General features: G+C 44.3%; 1 protein-coding gene across 10 annotated transcripts in view; it reads left to right on the top strand.

Moving 5' to 3' along the window:
- The first annotated feature begins 2275 nt into the window (after positions 1-2275).
- The window catches only part of pum2 (pumilio RNA binding family member 2), a 96546-nt gene continuing 84292 nt past the window's right edge, over positions 2276-14529 (top strand). For 8 of the 10 annotated variants that reach the window (XM_033021524.1, XM_033021520.1, XM_033021523.1 and 5 more), the window contains exons 1-3: positions 2276-2431; positions 2770-3140; positions 13848-13916. In XM_033021524.1, coding sequence (XP_032877415.1) covers positions 2784-3140; positions 13848-13916 — 426 coding nt within the window. In that variant the 5' untranslated portion in view covers positions 2276-2431; positions 2770-2783. Of the gene's footprint in view, positions 2540-2769; positions 3141-13847; positions 13917-14529 lie in introns of all 10 variants that reach the window. The other 2 variants (XM_033021515.1, XM_033021521.1) reach the window with 2 other exon arrangements.

The raw sequence follows: 14529 nt of genomic DNA, 5'->3' as shown, positions 1-14529 counted from the left end.
GATGGGGGAGAGGTCACGACTCGCTGTCTTTAGTGTCCTTGCACCCTGCTTGAAATGGTATGAAACTGCACATGAATTTGGTGCCCTTGCACCCTGCATGAAATGGAATTTCAAGGAATAGCCGCGAGTCAACTGCGAGCCCACCAGCTGTGAGTGAGTGAGCTGCCAGCACACCAGGCTTGAGTGACTGAGCCACCAGCCCGAGAATCCATTCGGCCCACAATGTCCATACTAGCCCTCTGGAAACCAGTCCCTTCAGCGCACAACACACATACTAGCGCTCCAGAAAGCCCCCCTGACCACCGATATTGGAATTGGTGGAGATGTGGAATATTGCGTTGGGGGACCAGGCCTCCCGGGTGATGCTTAGTCTAGTATGTTTCTATTTTCTATCACCTTTCATTCATCTTCTTTCAGTGAACATGTGTCCAACTAGCTCAGTCTATCTTCATTCATTAGATTGATTCATCTTGAGAATCAACCAAATAAACTTCCCATCACGTTCCCAGAGAAAACACATTTAAGTAATGCAAATTATATTATACCGATGCTGATAACTTCAAAATATTTGTGCCGAAGACGGTGCAGCTGTCAAAATCAAGTATTAATAGCAAAATTACAAAATAGTTCCCATAAATGTTCACTTTCATCATGAAATACAGAACAAACGTTTATATTTCCTGAGCGAATGAGGGAGGGCAGGGGGCAGCAGTTTTCATCAGTCTTTCCCTCTGACGCTGTGATGTTTTATTTTTACAAAAAAAAACTATTTATTGCTGTTGAGGTAGTGGTGATGAGCGAGCCACCTTTTCCAGATGCTCACACGTTTGTGGCAAAGGTACTCCAGTGTTGAGAAATAAAGACGGTCTAGGATTTTGACCCTAGTGAAGGAAAACGTATTTCCAAACTTCGAGGAGAATTTATAGTATTCCCATACAGTCCCTAGCCTAGGTGTCAGCGGTCATGAGTTTGGGAGATGAACAAACATGGGTCATTTCATACAGTTACTGGATTTCGTAGACTCAAATTAATTTGCCGCAACACAGACGGAAAATCTGGGGGACTCAAATTAATTTGAGTGCCCCAGATTTTCCGTCTGTGTTGCGGCATAGGTCGAGCCCATACTCTTACTTTGGACGCATGTTGCAAAGTTTGTCCAGTATTCCTTACTCCGGCGGTGCAACTTTTTCAATTTACCTCTCAACTTGCCCTGTCCATCTACCCTCTGTAGTGGACTAGGCGGCTTCTGAGGCTCCGACCGTCTCTGGTAGTGTAGCCGCGCGGCTTGCACCGTCGACCTCGGTACCACTTCTAGCAGTGTAACTTCCTCCGTTCTCTTGACCCGAATACGGCAGCGCGGCTTGTAACGTCTCCTTTGGTCTCTGATACCACGTCTGGCGGTGCAACTTGATTGCACCATCTCCCTTGGTTTGGTTTCCGATACCACGTCTGGCGGTGGCGCAACATGCTCCGTCTCCGACAGCCCGATTTGCACCCAATCCCTCGGTCTCTGATACCACCGCCTTGTAACTTGCAAATTCTCCCTTCCTTTCTTTTTCCCGCACCCGACATCAGTCTGAAGAAGGGTCTCAACCCGAAACGTCGCCTATTCCTTCTTTCCATTGAGGCTGCCTCACCCGCTGAGTTTCTCCAGCATTTTTGGTCTACCTTCGATTGTTCCAGCATCTGCAGTTCTTTCTTAAACATTTGTCTCTAATACCAGAAGGTACACAAAAATGCTGGAGAAACTCAGCGGGTGCAGCAGCATCTATGGAGCGAAGGAGATAGGCAACGTTTCGGGCCGAAACCCTTCTTCTTTGTGTACCTTCGATTTTCCAGCATCTGCAGTTCCTTCTTTAACACTTTGTCTCTAATACCATTTCAGGCGGTGCAACCTACTCCGTCTCCGGTAGGGCGGTTTGCACCTCCTCTGGTACCTTTGGTGTGCACCGTCTCTGACACAAAAGGCACTTCTGAACAAAGATCTTTGCTTCTGAATACCACTTCAGGCAGCGCGGCTTAAGTTGCACCCTATCCTTCGCTCTCTGATACAAAAGATCATGCTCTAGTATATTTCAAAGATCTTATAGCTATAAGATCTTTGGTATCTTTGTCTGATACCACCTCTGGCGGTATAACTTGCTCCGTCTCCGGTCCCGCTGGCTTGCACCAAAGGTCCTATAGCGGGCGGAGCTATAGCTTGCTATAGGATCGTTGGCTTGCGCCGTCTCTCCCCAGGTCGCCAGCCGGGGGAAGGAGGGAGGGAGGGAGGAGCGAGCGGTGCCGGCGTGCTTTGCGCGGACAAGATGCCGGGCGCCATGTTACTGTGAGCTCGGCGAGTGGCTGTAGAGTGAAGGAGAGAGAAGGAAGCAAGCTTGCCCGCACGCCCGCCCGCCAGGCCCGGCCCTTCGCACACACATACCCCGCGCCGGTGAGTACGACCGGGGCCGCCGCCACCGAAGACCACAACGTGGAAGTCCCTCGACGGCTGGGTGATCGAGTGGTGGCAGCGGCAGCGGCCGTGTTGAGAAACACCCGGGTAAACACACCCTGCACAGACGGCAGCCGGAACAAAGAGGGAGGCGGGGAGGCGAGGAGAGGAGAGGAGAGGAAGGCGTCTCTCTGCCCGGCCAGAGGGAGGGAGGGCTCGGCTGTCCAGGCCGCTCCGGCTCGGCCTCATGTTTCTGGGGTCTCTGTGGGGTGGGGGTGGGAGTCCCCGTCCCCTGGGCCGCAATCCCGCTTGTTGACCCGCTGTTCCCGCCCCTACAGGTTGCCGCGGTGGGATGAATACTCCATGTGTCCTGCTGGGCATGAATGAAGCGGCCTGGCAGCAGGAGTCGGCACGGATAATGCATGGGGGCATCGGCGGTGGCGGCGCTCCCTCGGATGGCGGCGGCGGTAGCGGCGTCAACGACGGCCTTGTGTTGAGTGCGGCGGCGGCGGCACCCGGAGCGTTGGGCCCCGGCGCCGTCCCGGCCATAGCGCCCGGCCACCCCGGGGCGCAGCACCTCCTCAGCGGACGCTCTCAAGACGACGCCACGGTGGGCTACTTCTTCCAGCGGCAGCCGGGCGAGCAGCTGGGCGGCTACTCCAACAAACACCGGTGGCCCACGGGCGATGGAGTTCACATTGAGCATCAGGTGGGTATTCGGTTAACAAACAATGAGATCGCAGTAATTTCGGGTTGGATAATAGGGCAATATGAAATATACTGAAGTGTCCCCTTGCTGGAAGTTTCATTGCAGCCTCTTCAATTTTGTTCAGTTTGTATGTTCCTGATTTGGAATAAAAATTGTTTTTACTTAGATTCAGTTCACAGTAGTGTTGGGCAACATCAGCTTTTAAACCATTAAATGTCGGTTTTTCCACCAATTTATAATCACTTTAAAAATTTTACTTCCACATTTTGTGCCACAAAACCTGTTGCTCCTTTATTGTATACAGTGCCTCGTGTACCTTCCTGCTTTGATACACATTTTATTTATTCAATGCCTTTTCCCAAAGAGGGTTTCCATATTATTTGGAATTCCAAGAGACTGCTAAAGCTGGAATCTGGAACAAAACAATCTGCTAGAGAAATATATAGGAAGGAACTGCAGATGCTGGTTTAAACTGAAGATAGACACAAAATGCTGGAGTACCTCAGCGGGACAGGCAGCATCTCTGGAGAGATGGAACGGGTGACATTTTGGGTCGAGACCCTTCTTCAGACTAATCTGAAGAAGGGTCTTGACCCGAAACATCACCCATTGTTTCTTTCGAGAGATGCCATCTGTCCAGCTGAGTTACTCCAGCATTGTGTGTCGATCTGTGAGAGAAAGTCAGTGGGTCAGGCAACATATATGGAGGAAAATGGACAGTTGATGTTCTGAGTCGCAATCCTTCATTTGGACTGAAAGTGTAGAGGGGAGTAAGCCAGTATAACAAGGTGAGGCCAAGTGGTAGGGCAAATAATATGGAGTTAAATCTATAGAATGCAGCAAAGATATTTAGAGATAAAAAGGGTTTGAGTTTGATTTGGAGGATGAAAGCTTTTGACTTCTGGATGAAATGGACGATCTAGTCATAGAAACATAGACAATAGTGCAGGAGTAGGCCATTCGGCCCTTCGAGCCTGCACCGCCATTCAATATGATCATGGCTGATCATCCAACTCAGTATCCTGTACCTGCCTTCTCTCTATACTCCCTGATACCTTTAGCCACAAGGGCCACATCTAACTCTTAAATATAGCCAATGAACTGGCCTCAACTACCTTCTGTGGCAGAATTCCAGATACTCACCACTCTCTGTGTGTAAAATGTTTTTCTCATCTCGGTCCTAAAAGATTTCCCCCTTATCCTTAAACTGTGACCCCTTGTTCTGGACTTCCCCAACATCGGGAACAATCTTCCTGCATCTAGCCTGTCCAACCCCTTAAGAATTTTGTAAGTTTCTATAAAATCCCCCCTCAATCTTCTAAATTCTAGCGAGTACAAGCCGAGTCTATCCAGTCTTTCTTCATATGAAAGTCCTGACATCCCAGGAATCAGTCTGGTGAACCTTCTCTGTACTCCCTCTATGGCAAGAATGTCTTTCCTCAGATTAGGAGACCAAAAGTCAGTTGGATACTTGGAATTTAATCTGAAGGAATGCAAGGTAAAGGATATGTAGAGAGTAATTGGGTAATCAAGTGTACAATACATGGAAATAATAGAGAAATGTGGAGAAACGGGAACCACAGAGTGCATGCCCACAGGTTCTTAAGGGTAGCAAGTCAGAAAGGTATGGAAGACGCCTGTATGCAACTTCTTAATGTGGGGAAACATATGACACCACATAATTCTTGGCAGAAGCTAAACTAGACCTGAAAGCACAAATTTATTATCCTCCCTTTCAGACTGTTGCATCCATTAATTAGTGATTCTTTTTTTATTCTCCACTGTTTTGCTCTTGAGGATAGAATTGAATGGTTGCATGTGAGCTTCCTTCTGACCATGGCACCATGCTTGACTACCAAGAGCACTGTAATTCTGTAATGCGTTGCATTTAGCTTTTTCAAGTTTATAGTTTCTTGTCACGTGTACCGAGGGACAGTGAAAAGCTTTTTTTGTCGCATGTTAGTTATTGATTACATGATTACGGTCAAGCTGTCTAATGTGGACAGGATAAATAAAGGGATTAACATTTAGTACAAGATAAAGTACAGTAAAATCCGGTTTAAAAATTGTCCAAGAGTGTCCAGTGAGGTAGATGGTAGCTCAGGACTGCTCTCTAGTTGGCGATAGGATGGTTCAGTTGCCTGATAACAGCTGGGAAGCATCCATCCCTGAATCGGGAGGTAGGCATTTTTACATAATGAATGAATGCATATGTTTATTGGCCAAGTATTCACATACCAGGAGTTTGCCTTGGTGCTCTGCCCGCAAGTGACAACATGATGTACAGTGACAGTTAAGGATGACACATAAAACATTAAACATGTTTAATGTCTCTTGCCTGGTGAGAAAGGGAGATAAAAGGTGCGTACTGGGTTAGACACGTCCTTGATTCTGCTGGTGTCCGTTTTTGCACAATTTGAGGTTTTCTACCAGGGGTTGCAAGTCATAGGGAAGATGGCTGTTAAAAAAATATTTGGGATGTTTTCCTTGAGCCAAGGCTTGCAATGTTAGGGTATGGAGGTTGTACTAGATTGTATAATTTGTTTATTACACCTTAGTTTGGATATTGTGAATGCTTCTGGTTACCAGATTACAGGAAAAACGAGATTGCACTGGAGAGGATGTAAAGAAGATTATGGGACTGTTGCCAAGGTTGGAAAACTTCAGTGATAAGGAAAGATTTTGCAGCTACGAGTTACTTTTTTGGAATAAGAAAGGGTGAAAGGAGATTTGATTGTGATGAAGTGAGCAGGCTCTTTTTCCCTGACATATCAAACATTTGGGAAATAAATCTGAACTAAATGGGTGAAAGCAGAGAAGGTAGATGATGAAAATCTTTTTCAGTCCAAACCTGTTTACTGGGGTTCGTTACTGGATAGGGTGGTAGAGGCAGAAGCCACTGCTACTTGAAGACTTATGATGTGTAAGGAGCTGCAAATCAAGTTGAATGGCTCTTTCACTGCTGCAGAAACAAGGACAGAATCAGCTTGTTCATTTTTTTGTTATTCTATTGCATTTATTAACCATTGCAGTTTTAAAACTTTTGGTTCCCCATTTTTGTTCTAACATTTGCGAAGGAAAATGCATGCTGTGTATCTGCTGTGCATTTTATTGTGCAGTGGCGGTGCTTCAGTTGATAAGCTCTGCTGGCCATAAAGTACTCCGACTGGAATTCTCAAACTATCATCTGTGATCATGCTCTAGTAGCATTATTAAATCTCTTTATGATAGCATTTGCATTCACCAGATATGTTGTTGGGTTAAGAAACCTCCATCTTATAGAGTTGACAAGAGAGCTAATTTAGTTTTGTGCCTGCCAGAATCAAAGTTAAAATGATAGGTGAATGTGTCTTAAAAGTTGCATTTAACTGGTTTAAGGAGATAGGCTCAAACCTTCTGCTGAATGGCAAGCTGCCCAAGGTTACCACTTGCTGAATCTGCTCGATACTGGGGCCTGGTTCTCTTGTGTAAGCATCCTCCAAGAAGCTGGTATCTGGTTGATGAGGATTTTTGCAGAGCTGTCCAGCCACACGGGGCCGGGTGAGGTGGGGCCACGGCTCTGGGCGACATCAGCTGCAGCAAAGCTGGGGATGGTCTGCTCCCTCTGCCTACCCAGAGTCACTGACCGCGCTGCACCGACACCCCGACCTCTATCTCCCCCCCCCCCCCCCCCCCCCCCCCGGCTGCGAGGATAGATGGCCTAGGGTCCGCGAGTGTGCAACCAGTCCGGATGCTGGGCCAGAAGAAGGGCCTGCTGTGCTGGCAGCCATAGTAAATGCTTACTTGCAGTTCACGCGTGCAGTCCAGTTGGCGTTGCGTGGCAACAGTACCGGTCACGGGTCGTGACCTCGATTGTATGCAACCTTCCTGGACAAAGAGATGGCAATGAATGCACTGTCAAGTAAGGTGTGTAGAAGACATGTCAATTGGTAGCAAAGTTATGCATTCTTGTACTCTTACATGTGTATGACTGCACATAAAAAACAACATTTTATTCAGCAAAATGCTGATTTTCAGGTACTAGAATACTGAAATGCTCTGACAAAACTTGGCAGCTCTGTTTATCTCGTGCAGGCTCCCAACGTGATTGGTTGGAAACTGGAAATTTGTGCTCGTTCACTGGGATCCATGAAAGAGCATGGTGTCATAGCGTAGATAAATCCTTGGTGATCAGTTGTGGTAGAATTTCTGTATATGCGTTTGTCCTGAATTGTGCTAGAATATTGAACTTTACCAAAGTTCTTGGTCCTTAGTTGGAGTCAAAACTTGGGACGAGTGGGGTGATATCTTTCTTCTGCCATTGATTTGGATTTTCCACACACAATGACAGTAATCTCTGGTGCTTCAAGGTATATCCTAAAGGTAGTCCATGACTAAGAAATCTACAGCATGGCAGAGATGATCGCTGTTCATTGGACTGTTTTGCGAGATTTTATGTCTATCTACAGATACACTTTCCTTCAGATGGCCAAATTGACCAAGTGCATTGAAGGCATTGGTGAACATTATCATTGTTGCTGAACAGTGCTAAGATATGGGAACTGGTCTGTGCTTTCTTGTATCTGATTGCAAACCTTTATTCTTGCTGTTGCAGGTTGATACTGTTTGTCTGGATGTGCTGGGCCTATTTTCTCATGGTTCAACTAACAAGTTGACAATAGTGATTTGAGTCCTTAGTTTAGTTTATTGTCACGTGCACCGAGGTCAGGTGAAAAGCTTTTTTTGTTGTGTCCAACCCTGTCAGTGGAAAGACTAGACGCGATAACAGATACACATCCTGGCTTCTGAATTGACAAATAAATAGCAGTTCTGACATAGAATGGCCTTGAGTGGAGATAACATGGGATGTGGATTGAAGAGGTTACCATATGTTCTGTAATTGTTGGGGAAAAGGGGAAGTACAACGGGATCTGGGAGTCCTTGTTTATCAGTCAATGAAAATAAGCATGCAGGTACGGCAGGCAGTGAAGAAAACGAATGGCATGTTGGTCTTCATAACAAGAGGAGTTGAGTATAGGAGCAAAGAGGTTCTCGTGCAGTTGTACAGGGCCCTAGTGAGACCACACCTGGAGTATTGTGTGTAGTATTGGTCTCCAAATTTGAGGAAGGACATTCTTGCTATTGTGCAGCGTAGATTCACAAGGTTAATTCCCGGGATGGCGGGACTGTCATATGCTGAGAGAATGGAGCGACTGGGCTTGTATACTCTGGAAATTAGAAGGATGAGAGGAGATCTTATTGAAACGTATAAGACTATTACGATTGTTAAGGGTTTGGACATGCTAGAGACGAGAATCATGTTCCCGATGTTGGGGGAGTCCAGAACCAGGGGCCACAGTTTAAGAATAAGGGGTAAGCGGAGATGAGGAAGCACTTTTTCACACAGAGTTGTGAGTCTGGAATTCTTTCTCTGGATACTTTCAAGAGAGAGCTAGATAGGACTCTTGGGGAGAATATGGGGAGAAGGCAGGAATGGGGTACTGATTGTGGATGATCAACCATGATCACATTGAATGGCGGTGCTGGCTCGAAGGGCCGAATGGCCTACTGCTGCACCTATTGTCACTCCACTTTAGCAGGAAACTTGTTGGAGATGAGGTGCATTACTGATCAAAAAAGGTTGAAAATAGGTACAACAATGCAACCCGGCGCTGAGATTTGGTCTGCTTTGGACAGCTTCGTTAGGGTTATGACTTTGGTGGCAGAAATAAGATGGGGACAAATTTTAGCAAGCAGCCAAATGTGTAGAGAATACTTCACAATTTTCAGTTGATAGAGTTGCAGGCATTTGTGACCAAAATAGCAATGTCTAGTGCAGGGGTGGGGAACCTTTTCATGTTGGAATTCCACAGTAAATTAGCTGTAATCTAACAAGGCCACATCCAAGAATGTACCTTCGATTTTCCAGCATCAGCAGTTCCTTCTTAAACTCCAAGAAACTTCAATTAGATATACTTCAAAATGTACATTATTTTGTAAAAATCTAACTACTATGTACTAACTTCAAGAAAACGAAAAAAAATTGTTAATTCTAAAGTTAATTAAGGTTTTAATTAATTAGTTGTGACTGCTTTTTGTGGGAAAGCATTTGAATATTTGGTTGCAACATGGAAGTACGCATTTTCAGCTGATCTTCTAGATGGGTATCCGTCATTTGTGACCTTAAGGGCATCTTGATTTGGGTTAGGTAGGAGAATGTAGATTCGCAGCAATAATTAGTTGAAAAGCAAGAAAGCATTTTTCGTGTATGTCAAAGTTAACGTACATTCTAAAGGCGCATTAGAACTAAATCATGAGCATAACTGGTGTTAAAATAGCCCTCATGGCTTACTAATGTTTTAATTGCAGCCGTCAGTCGGGAAGGATTATTTAGTTGAATCTTCTTTTACTATTTGGTGTTTTAAATACGTTCATTTTAAGATTAAAATAAATACAATAAAAGACGAACAGAAACATATTAATAAAAATTTGTTCTACAAAATTTGGATTCATTCAAAAGGCCACACTTAATGGCCTAGAAGGCCGCATGCAGTACCCCACCCCTGGTATAATGGTTCAATGATTTGACAACAGGGAAACTCTTCTATATTCACTGCAATTGGCCTTGCCTCCTGATGGTTATGGATATGTCCAACTCTTCCCTGATACAAAAGACGACCATGTGAATTTGAGACTGAAATTCCTTTCTGGTCAATTGACATTTTTTAGCTGGGAGACGTTCTGCACCTGAGGCTATGATTCATTTATTTATTTATTATTTATTTTTTTGCTTATAAGCTTTTCAATCTTTTGTTGTTCTGAACAAACAGCAGGTTTGCTGTTGAACAGAGTTGAGTTCTTCAAAGTGTTATCTCCATTGGGTGTTGACAATAGAGATAACCCACCTTGGCTCCGGGTGAGTCCTTGGGTTGTGTGAACTGTGGATTGTCTTCACAATGTTGATAAATCTGTGTGTGCCATGGTTACCAATTAATTGCAGTACTTCTTGCTGTCTTTCCATTTAACATTTAATCTGTAAATCACAGATATTCTGTTGGACTTTGACCGTTGATTATTCATAGAGCTTTTGTTTTGTTAGCCTTTTGAAATATAGTGCAATTTCAATCCAAGTGCACCATGCCATTGTAGTGAATTAACCGCTGGATCACCTGGATATACGGTGCACAGGTGACATTTTTCTCTTGCTCAGGTGAAAACATAATTTTACATGTGTCACTCCTGTGTGTGAGGATGTTGACATAATCTTTTGCTTATCTCTCTGATAAAACAAAGTATTTTTCGTGTTAAAACTGTGTTCTAAAGTTTTTGCAGGGAAGAGACCTTTGTTGGGATCAGCTTTACCTGTTCTTAACCTGCTAGAGCGTTGTGTCCTAGGACCTATCTGACCGCTGTTGAAAATCAATATATCTTCCTCTGTGATACGGGGTTTTTCAAAACATAGCAGTCATGCATGGCTTCTTTTAATGCTTCCAGGGTTCCATAGTTGGAGCATATAGACTGATGACTGGTTATCAGCATCTGTGTTAAAGTGAGACACAGAGTCATGAGACCTTGATTTATTCTGCATCTATCTCTGAGATGTCATGGCAACTAATTCATATACATCAAACCCCACTGTTTGATAATAGAATCATAATAGGTTTCCAATTCTGATTTTCCTCACAGTAGCCTGCTTGATTGGTATCGTTTCCACATCCTAATCGTTTATTGAATAGTCCTGCGTTTCATCCGTAGTCAGGATTGAACCCAAGTCTCCGGCGTTGCAAGCACTGTTGAATTGCTACTAGACTGTCCCCGTCCCCTCCCGAGTGTCCCATCCCTGTCTGGGGGCAGCCGGCGATGTCCGGGGTGACCCTGGACTGTCGGGACACCGGCCTGTTGCAATGGTGGCCCAGGCTTACAGCCAGCACGGAGAAGAGTTTGAGAGGTTGATCATGGAGCAAATCAACTCCTACATCGACAAAAACCTGGACCCACTGCAGTTCGCGTACCGCCACAACAGATCAACGGTGGATGCGATCTCGCTGGCCCTCCACTCCGCACTGGACCACTTGGACAACAAAAACTCATATGTCAGGCTGTTATTCATTGATTACAGCTCGGCATTTAACACAATCATCCCCTCCAAACTGGTTACCAAACTCGCAGAACTGGGTCTCTGCGCATCCCTCTGCAACTGGATCCTCGACTTCCTCGTCCACAGACCACAGTCTGTTCGTATTGGTGGAAATGTGTCAGCCTCAATAACAATCAGCACGGGAGCACCTCAAGGCTGCGTGCTCAGCCCCCTGCTGTACTCACTCTATACCCATGACTGCGTAGCGAACCACAGTGCGAACTCCATCATCAAGTTCGCTGACGACACCACTATTGTGGGGCGTATCACTGATGGGGATGAGTCAGAGTACAGAAGAGAGATCGAGCAACTGTCCATATGGTGCCAGCGCAATAACCTGGCCCTCAACACCAGCAAAACCAAGGAACTGATTGTGGACTTTGGAAGGAGTAGGAGGGGGACCCACAGCCCCATTTATATCAACGGGTCGATGGTTGAAAGGGTCAAGAGCTTCAAATTCCTGGGCGTGCACATCTCTGAAGATCTTTCCTGGTCCGAGAACACTAATGCAATCATCAAAAAAGCACATCAGCGCCTCTACTTCCTGAGAAGATTACGGAGAGTCGGATTGTCAAGGAAGACTCTCTCTAATTTCTACAGGTGCACAGTCGAGAGCATGCTGACCGGTTGCATCGTGGCTTGGTTCGGCAATTTGAGCGCCCTGGAAAGGAAAAGACTACAAAAAGTAGTAAACACTGCCCAGTCCATCATCGGCTCTGACCTTCCTTCCATCGAGGGGATCTATCGCAGTCGCTGCCTCAAAAAGGCTGGCAGTATCATGAAAGACCCACACCATCCGGGCCACACACTCATCTCCCTGCTACCTTCAGGTAGAAGGTACAGGAGCCTGAAGACTGCAACAACCAGGTTCAGGAATAGTTACTTCCCCTCAGCCATCAGGCTATTAAACCTGGCTCGGACAAAACTCTGATTATTACCAACCACTTTCTGTTATTTGCACTATCAGTTTATTTATTCATGTGTGTATATATTTATATCATGGTATATGGACACATTTATCTGTTTTGTAGTAAATGCCTACTATTTTCTGTGTGCTTAAGCAAAGCAAGAATTTCATTGTCCTATACAGGGACACATGACAATAAACTAACTTGAACTTGAACTTGAACTTGAGAAGCGCAAATTCTAGCTCAACTCTGCCTTTCCCGCCGGATTAACCGACAGCCCTGGACTGACGGGACATAGGCCCGAAGCAGTGGAGTTAGCTTCTCTCTTTCTCTCCGACACAGCTGCGTCTTCATTGCCGGGAAATACGTTAACTCATAACTTGTTTCGCCATTCACCAAGGAGATGGTGTGAATCATTGTACCATCTTGGTGTTTTCTGGTGGCTAAAACAAACTTGTATGTTTAGCTTTCAGTACAATTATTTGTCAGAATAATGTGGAATTTGCACCACGGGATGGTTGTGGTGGATGCCATGATGCTGTTAGTTTTGGTTATTATAAATTGTCTCTTGAAAGAATGCTTTATTATAACAAACTACACATAAAGGTAGACACAAAAGGCTGGAGTAACTCAGCGGGTCAGACAGCATCTTTGGAGAAAAGGTGACTTTTCGGGTTGAGACCCTTCTTCAGACGGGGGAAAGGGAAACAGATCTACATGGTGATATAGTGAGATATAGAACAAATGAATGAAAGATATGCAAAAAAAGTAATGATGATAAAGGAGACGGGCTGTAGCCTCGGTGAAAATGTTGAGTCTCATTGTATGCAACTCATTTAGAGTTTCAATCAGTCTTTTAGTAGCGAAGAAGTAACATTATGTTGTATTAATTACATCTCATGCAGTCTCTGAAATTCCATTCTGTGGTTATTGAATTAAGATTTGCTTTTGGCAGTGTTAAATTCTTTTAGTTGACCTATGGTTTTTGTTGACCTAATAATCCAATGGAACACTCAATATTTATTGTTTGTGTATGTAGTGGTATTAATTGTATTAAAGCCCATAGATTTTGGTTTCACCATCCCAATGCATTATTTTGGATACTGCATTATGCTCATTGTTTTTTCCCCACCTGCTGAGCTTTGGAAAGTTTTTGTTCAAATGTTGTTCTGCTTTCCTGTTACAGATTTCCCAACGAGTGTCACTAGTTTCTCCCAATGCTCGTTGCCAAAGACAACATTGAATGCATTAAACTGCAGTTTAATTTCTTGCATCCATCCACTTCAGTGACGATCTCGCATACAAGGAGATCTTAAATATTATGATGAGAGCCGTGATAATTTTTAACTTATTCCCTTGCACAATGATACTTGTGTTCAGTGCTGCTAACATTTTAAATGCTTGTTCTTCTCTTTTCCAATTTCATCATGATATTGGTCGAATTCCCTTCTTACGTAAAGACTGGTGAAAGTATTTTACTTTCTGATCCATGATTAGTTGCACCTTCCATTTGACCATTCTTCGGAGTGGAATTTTACTGTTCATCTATTTGTGAAAGACTTCTATATGACTTGTGAACAAATCTCAATTTAAGTATTTTATTTTATTATTTAAGAGAAAGCTTCACAAAAATATGCATTATTAACACATCACATTTAAATAATGGAACTGTGTTTCGTGCAGGTTCGATCTGTGGACGAGATGAATCATGACTTTCAAGCTCTTGCACTGGAGGGACGGGGAATGGGCGAAGTAAGTTGGCCAAAATTTGGAATTCTTTCGCTCTGGCTGCTCGACCTGGAAAAAGACGTGTTAGTTTTCACCATATTCTTAGTAGAACATACATCGTGTGCCTGCTGAACTCTCACTTTTTAAAAATACTCTCTTAACATCCTGCTTACCAGAGACTTGTATTTATATGGTGGCTTTTGGCAGAAAATAATATAAATAACAGAAACAATAAACTGGAAAAGTTTTTTTATATCAGGTGACTGGAAACTTGATGGAAACAAATAGATTTTATAGAGGGGCACACAATGCAGTGAGATGCAAGACATTTTGGGAGGATGTTACAGATTATTTTCCACCTTTTGGCTGAAGAGATTGAAGCAGGGGTTCTTGGTGAAGATGACTATCCAAGATGATAGGGAGGGGAAGTTGATATGTAAAAGTCAAATAGTCAAAAACATTTGGAGTTCTGACTTTGAACCCTTGTCAGTAATTGAGACAGCGGACCTTCTAATGGTAGGCTGCTATCAGTGATCTTGAAGTGAACAGCTGGTGGGTGGCTGGCTGTTACCATGAAAGTAACTTCGGGACTTGGGTGAACCCGTTGACATGACTTAATGAATGATATTGCTACTGA

This window comes from Amblyraja radiata, chromosome 5 (assembly GCF_010909765.2).
Source record: "Amblyraja radiata isolate CabotCenter1 chromosome 5, sAmbRad1.1.pri, whole genome shotgun sequence".
Classification (NCBI taxonomy): Eukaryota; Metazoa; Chordata; class Chondrichthyes; order Rajiformes; family Rajidae; genus Amblyraja; species Amblyraja radiata.
The sequence above is the reverse complement of the archived record's forward strand: the minus strand, read 5'-3'. Positions and strand labels throughout refer to the sequence as shown.